The 7,280-nt window shown below is 46.4% G+C and overlaps 1 protein-coding gene across 1 annotated transcript in view; it reads left to right on the top strand.

Annotated features, from left to right (window-relative positions):
- Window positions 1–490: 490 nt before the first annotated feature.
- OLAH (oleoyl-ACP hydrolase) overlaps window positions 491–7,280 on the top strand; it is a 33,270-nt gene continuing 26,480 nt past the window's right edge. Inside the window, 4 exon segments of the mRNA XM_033931219.1 lie at window positions 491–601; window positions 603–621; window positions 5,957–6,095; window positions 7,038–7,137. Coding sequence (XP_033787110.1) covers window positions 491–601; window positions 603–621; window positions 5,957–6,095; window positions 7,038–7,137 — 369 coding nt within the window.

Genomic DNA, 7,280 nt, shown 5'->3' with positions numbered 1-7,280 from the left:
CTGCTTTCAATGCATATTCATTGGGGAAATCCTGAAAACCCGACTGGATTGCGGCCCTCAAGGAGGGACTTTGAGATCCTGTGCTAGAGCCACTTTCTACCACAGCTTTGTAAAAAGACCCCGTGGTGTTTAATTATAGTCATGAAGGGATTCGATAGCTTTGAAACTTGCAGCAAAGTGCATGTGTAAAATGTACTCATGATATTTCCTCCCCCAAAATACATAGCTTGAAAAATGGCCATCTTCCAGTTCCGCTCCATTTCTGTTAAAGATGAGCAGAAGAAATGAGATCACTCTAACTCATCTTTAGTCAAGAATGGGCTAATCTGAGCAAAAGTTAACTAGGATAATTAGGGAGCCTTTAAATAATGCATGTCATTTTTTGTATGTTTAAAGTTTATGCTTACGCCACTGATTCAGAAACAAGAGTAAGGAGCACATTCTTTATTAGTAATATTTGTGGAACTTGTCTAATTTTCTTTCCCAAGGTATGGAAAGACTCGTGACCTGCTTCTATCAAAGGCCTGATGCTGTTTCCAGATTAATTTGCTTTCCCTGGGCTGGAGGTGGATCTGTCCATTTTGCTCATTGGGGGCAAATATTTTGATAATTCAACAGAAGGTCAGTAGCTTTTTTTACATTTTGTGGGAATGTGTGTGCAGTGGTTAGAGCTACAGCCTTGGCACTCTGAGGTTGTGGGTTCAAATCCTGCACTACTCCTTGTGACCCTGGGCAAGTCAACTTAATTCCCATTGCACCAGGTACATTAGATAGAGTGAGACAGTTAGGGAAAGATGCTTGAGTATCTGAATAATTTGTAATTCCGCATAGAATTGTAGATTCGTACCTGAATCCGCGTTGGTGTCTCTTCCCCGGTGGTGACATGGGGAAGAGGAAGGGAGTCTACCGCGTTGTTCCTCCAGCGGCTGAACACCTTCAACGGCTGATTCAGTCTACTATAACGAGCGCTTTTGCTCGCATGGGTGAGGCGACCCCAGTTACTTCGGGAGGGAACCCGTATCTTTCGGCGAACCTCAGCGCAGAGAGTCGGACTACTTTGAGTCCAGACCAGAGGCTGGTTCCTCTCCAGCCCGGAAGTGCACAAGTGCAGGGACTGCTTGGAACCCGACAGCCCCGAGAGGGAGAGAGTGATTCCAGCATTGGAGGGACATCCCTATCAAGCCTTTCATTGGAAGGAGGAGATGGGAACCATCAAGAATCCTCCTGCACTTTGGAAGAAGAGGTGAGAGGTGCCTCGGGAGGGAATACTATCAGTTTTGGGGAGATGAAGAAACCAGATAAGATAGACATGGAGGCGCTATGGCAGGCCATATCAGTCATGGACTCCAATCTCAAATTGACTTTATCTACAATTAAAACAGATTATGGAACTGTTTTCTCCAAGGTGGAACAACAAGGGGTGCTTCTTACTAATGTTTAATGAAAGGTTGTAGAAAACCAGGAAAATAATTTGAATGAAGTAAAGAAGGTTCAAGTGGAATTGGTTTAAGGAGTAGATCTTATGTTTCCCGTAAGATGGAAAATTTTGAAAATCAACTGAGGAAAAATAATTTAAGATTTTTGAATTTTCCTAAGTTCCTATTATTTCACCAGTTGAGATGGCAAGGAAATATTTCCGAGAGACTTTAGCCAATCCATCAGAAAATCTACCTCCAATTGTTAGAGCCTACTACTTGAATTATAAAGACAACACAAGGGGAATCCACACCTATAGAAACCCCAGCAGATAAAGTAGTGGATTTGAATTTGTCTTCATTTCTGGAAAATTCCCTTGAGGTTGTCACTCAAAGAACTACCATGTTGTTTGACTTTAGCCTTGGAGAGTGACAGGGAATTTATTCTTCGTATGTATTTTCGACATATAAATGATAAGTTTTTGGGTTTCAAATGTTCGAGTTTTTCCAGATTAGCTCAGACGACCCAGAGACGTAGGAAGGATTTTCGTGTCCTTGAGGTCAAGGACCCTGGCTCTGGGGGCTACTTTTCTTGTTAAAATTTCCTGCAAAGTGTTATGTATCTTTTCAAGATAAGAATTTTCTTTTTTTTTGAGCCCAAACAACTTTTGGAATTTATTGGCGATCAAAAGAGAAAATGGTAACCATGCCTAGTAATGTATGACCTGCCAGCTGGCTGTAATTTGGGAATCTAATGCCGTGACCTTGATTAGTTGATTTGTTTACTACTGTTTAGAAGTTTATTTCCTTTCTTGATCTTCAAATTGTGGTTTAAATTGTGGACTAAATATGACATTATGTTTTTCTTTACAAGTTTTGTTGAATATTGTTACTGGATCTTTTGCATTGTATAATGTAATGCTTGTATTAAAATGGAAAATCTTATAAATAAAAAAAATAGAATTGTAGAATATGCAGAATATAAATTATAAAAAAATTAAAAAAAATATTTTTTACATCTGTGGAAATACTGGTATATATTAATACAGTCAAACCTCAGTTTGCGAGTAACCCAGTTTACGAGTGTTTTGCAAGAGGAGCAAAACACTCGACAAACTTTTGACTCGCAAACCGAGTGTTGACTTGATTTGCAAGCACCCCCCCCCCCCCCGATAACCGGCATCGCTCCCCCACGCTCACTCCAACCGGCACCCCCCCCCACACGAACGGCCCCCCCCCCCGCCGAACAACTTAAACTTAACCGCCCGTCTGGCACCGGCACACAGGCACAGATCGTGCCAGTGCCTAGAAGATCTTCCGGCTTCTGCCTGCCTTGAGCATGCACCTGCGCATGCTCCAGGACTTCTAATTCTCCCTCTCGCCGAGATTCTCAACAAGAGGGAGAATTAGAAGTCCTTGAGCATGCGCAGGTGCATGCTCAAGGCAGGCAGAAGCCGGAAGATCTTCTAGGCACCGGGACGATCTGTGCCTGCGTGCCGGTGCTGGTGCCAGATGGGGGGGGGGTGTTAAGTTTAAGTTGTCCGGGCGGGGGGGGGTGCCAGTTGGAGCGAGGGGGCCTTTGCGAGCAGGGGGGGAGCGATGCCTGTTATGGGGGGGGGGGGAACGCATCAAAGCGAGTTTCCATTATTTCCTATGGGGAAACTCGCTTTGATAAACGAGCATTTTGTATTACGAGCATACTCCTGGAACGGATTATGTTCGTAATCCAAGGTACCACTGTATTTTTGAAAGTGTGTAAAGCCTCTTCCTTGTCATCACCAGCAGATGAATCCAGAGACTAGTGGGATTACGTCCATCAATCAGTAGGTGGAGATAGAGAGCACTGAGTTGTCCTCAGATATATTGGATGCACAGCCTCCTGGCCAACCAGTATACTCTATCTCCAGCAGGCTGATGGATGTTTCCTCACAGCTCCTGGATTCTGCTTGTGGATTTTGGGCCAGGCCTGGCTATATGGACGAGAGGGGTGTTCTGGCTGTATGCAGCCAGATTTGGTGGTTACACCTGGGCCCTCCCAGCAACCTACCTCACCCTATTCAGAGTAACACCTGGGCCCTCCCAGGTCCCTTACCCTATGGGATATGGTGCCTTCTCTGCTTCTCGCTGAAAGAGGTAAGGGCTTTCCACAGCTATTTTCCCTGCTGAAACCTCAGGCTCAGTTCCTGCTGGGTCCACATCGGGCAGACCCTTACAACGCAAGTTGTGTCTGTGCGACCGGTTTTCCAGGTCCTCCACCTGATTTTGCAGTTCCACAATCGCTAGATTGTGCGCACCTCCACCACCTCCACAAGAGCAGCTTTCACATCCTGCCGCACTCCGATCATCTCTTCCTTCAGAGCCCGGAACCAGGATTGCAAAGTGAGCAGCATGATCCCCTCACTCTCCAGAGAATCCCTCCGACTCAGAGGGTTCGGGCGCCATTTTTTTTTTCCGCAGAGCCAACCCGCTGCTCTCTCCCAGCGATTTTACATCAACCTCTTCCGCAAAGTGGAATTTCTCTAAGTGCTTATGGGTGGCCATCCGCTGCCCTAAGTCCGTGTGTCGGTTAACAGTAAAAATCACAATCTAAAAACCTCTCTTTTTCTCAATAAATACCACAGCCCTCATGGAACTAACAATTCAGGCTGCCATTCTGTGGCGTGACATCACTTCCACCCATCTGTCAGATATTTTATTATTACAGAAAGGGTGGTAGATGCGTGGAACAGTCTCCTAGAAGAGGTGGTGGAGACAGAGACTGTGTCTGATTTCAAGAGGGCCTGGGATAGCAAGTGGGATCTCTCAAGAGAGAGAAAGAGATAATGATTACTGCGGGTCGGCAGACTAGATGGGCCATTTGGCCTTTATCTGCTATCATGTTTCTACTACAGGAAGGCATCATCACTAAATTAGAGGAGTGGAATGTAGTTATATCTTGTGATGAGCCCACTGCTTGAATTTGTTTGTCTCCATCTGCTGGAAGAATATATTTCTTAATCAGAACTAATTTGGTGGAACTATAAAAAAAAAAGTTTAACAAGTGGGGAATTTGCCTGTTTTTAGTACTACTGGTCAGATTGACTACCGTATTTTCACGCAGATAACGCGCACCCATGTATAACGCGCACACGGGTATAATGCGCAGAAACCACGATTTTATGTATAAAACCTTTTGTATACCGCGCTCACGGGTATAACGCGCATGCAGCCCGACTGTCCTTTCGCCCGCCCCGACTCTCCTCTGGCCACCCCGACTCTCCTTTCGCCCGCCCCGACTCTCCTCTGGCCACCCCGACTCTCCTTTCGCCCGCCCCGACTCTCCTCTGGCCACCCCGACTCTCCTTTCGCCCGCCCCGACTCTCCTCTGGCCACCCCGACTCTCCTTTCGCCCTCCCCGACTCTCCGTGCGCTGTCCCCCTTGAAGGTCTGTCCCCATCCTGAAAGCCTGATGCCCCCCCGACGTCCGATACATCCACCCCCCCCCGGCAGGACCACTCGCACCCCCACCCCGAAGGACCGCCGACCGCCCCCCCCAGCCGACCCGCGACCCCCTGGCCGACCCCACACACCCCCACCCCCCTTCCCCGTACCTTTGGTAGTTGGCCGGACAGACGGGAGCCAAACCCGCCTGTCGGGCAGGCAGCCAATGACGGAATGAGGCCGGATTGGCCCATCCGTCCCAAAGCTCCGCCTACTGGTGGGGCCTAAGGCGCGTGGGCCAATCAGAATAGGCCCTGGAGCCTTAGGTCCCACCTGGGGGCGCGGCCTGAGGCACATGGTCGGGTTGGGCCTGAGGCACATGGTGGGGGTGTCGTGGGGGTCGGCCAGGGGGGTTGCGGGTCGGCTGGGGGGGCGGTCGGAGGTTCTTGGGGGGGGCGGTCGTTGGAGGGAGGGGGGTTTGCGTCGAGGGCAGGAGGGCCTGGGATCCCTCCTGCCCGTAATGTAGTGCGGGGTGGGGGTAGGGGGTCGCCGTGGCCAGGAGGGTTTGGGCTCCCTCCTGGCCCGATATTGTCGGGGAGTTGGGGAGTCAGCCGGGCAAGAGGGCTTGGGCTCCCTCTTGCTCCGATCGTGGGTGCGGGTGGGAGCGCGTGCGAGCGGTCGTTCGGGGTGGGGGTGCGAGCGGTCCTGCTGGGGGGGGTGAATTGGGCGTCGGGCGGGGTGGGAACTATGTAGAAAAACTTTTGTATACCGCGCTCACGCGTATAACGCGCGAGGGGTATGCGCGGTAGGTAAAAACGCGTATAACGCGCGCGTTATATGCGTGAAAATACGGTACTCCTTTAGGACTTTGTTATTTCATAAAGTCTCCCATATCTGTTTGTGTACAGTGGCCAAACATGTATTAAGAAGATATTTACAAAATGTATTTACATATTTTAAACATGAGCACTGTTTTGAAATGTATCAAGTCACTGATCATTTCACACTACTGGATTTGTTTGTTTGCTTTCTCCACTGGATACTGGTGGGGAACTGTGTCACTGAAATATTAGGATGTAATGGTTTTATACCTGACTCTGCTGTGTGCTGTTTCTCCACAGTCTACTCAATAAGACTTCCTGGAAGGGAATCACGTTCTCGGGAATCTTTTGCACAAGATATGGACCAAATTGTGACAGAAATCACCAGTGTACTCTTGCCAAAGTTGCAAGAAAAGCCTTTTGCATTTTTTGGTCACAGGTAACATACAAAATATATCTTGTCACAGATAACTGTTAGGTTAAAGACAGATGTTGTACATCAGTTGCAGTTGCATGTAGAGTTTGTCAAGGACAAAATGGTGGTGAATACTGTGAATTATGCTATAGACTGGTGGAAGGGAAATGGGGCATTGAGAAGGGGAAAGAAAGAAGAACCAGGGAAGATCTGATATTCTGAAAGTGATCCTAATCGGATTTAAAGTCAGTTCTGTTTTGTAAGAAATCCTGGGTTCAAGGGATTCATCAGTGTTGATCGCCTTTCACCCAGAGGTCACCAGGTCAGGTTGATAGAGGTTTTAAAAAGTGAACTGTAAGGCATGAGCTGGTGATTTCTGGCCAGTTCAAGGGCCAGGAAGAGAAATGTTCACATTAGACTCCTTTCCTAATTCTCACAGATCTGTGAATTCCATAGATGCTTAAAAATCTTGCAAAATAATCATAATATAATTTTTTGTTGGAAGTATTATTTTACCCACCACCTTGGGTGAATCTCTTCATAAAAGTAGTTAATAAATCTCAATAAATAAATACAGTAATCAGTATTAAGCCAGAGGTAACAGCAGAGGGAAGTTGGTTCATTAGTATGGAAAACAAAAGCATCCCTTCCAATTTTCATACAGATCAGGAAAGAGTTAAGGCCATAAATCAAATGTATGGAGTATCCAAAGATCCCTTTTGCATTATATCTTCTATCACTGCTGTCAAGGTTGAGAGCATAGCTACTTCGTGGTGATATATAAAACTGTTATAAATCAAAATTCTATCTTCAAAAGGATAGACAGTTATATGTTCAGTTTGGCTCTTGTGGTCTTATGGTACTGTTTGTATATTTTTTGTGGTTTTATTGTCTTTTTTTACATTTTTTTTTTTATGTGGGTTTATAGCACAGGTTAATTTCTTTTCTTTTTTTTCTCCTCTACAGCTTTGGATCACTTACTAGTTTTGCTACTGCAGTCAAACTGAAAGAAATCTGTGGTCTAGAACCGGTGCATCTGTTTGTATCGGGCACTTCTGCTCCACATGTAAGCTCCTAAAAGTATATTTGTGTTATCTGTTTTGGATTTACCTCATGCCTTCTCAGTAGTAACTCAAGGTAAGTTATAATCAAATATAGTAAGTATTTCCCTGGTAAGAAATAGTTAAAGCGCAAAGCTAGTGGCCCAAA

Source organism: Geotrypetes seraphini, chromosome 2, assembly GCF_902459505.1.
Source record: "Geotrypetes seraphini chromosome 2, aGeoSer1.1, whole genome shotgun sequence".
NCBI lineage: Eukaryota > Metazoa > Chordata > Amphibia > Gymnophiona > Dermophiidae > Geotrypetes > Geotrypetes seraphini.
The sequence above is the reverse complement of the archived record's forward strand: the minus strand, read 5'-3'. Positions and strand labels throughout refer to the sequence as shown.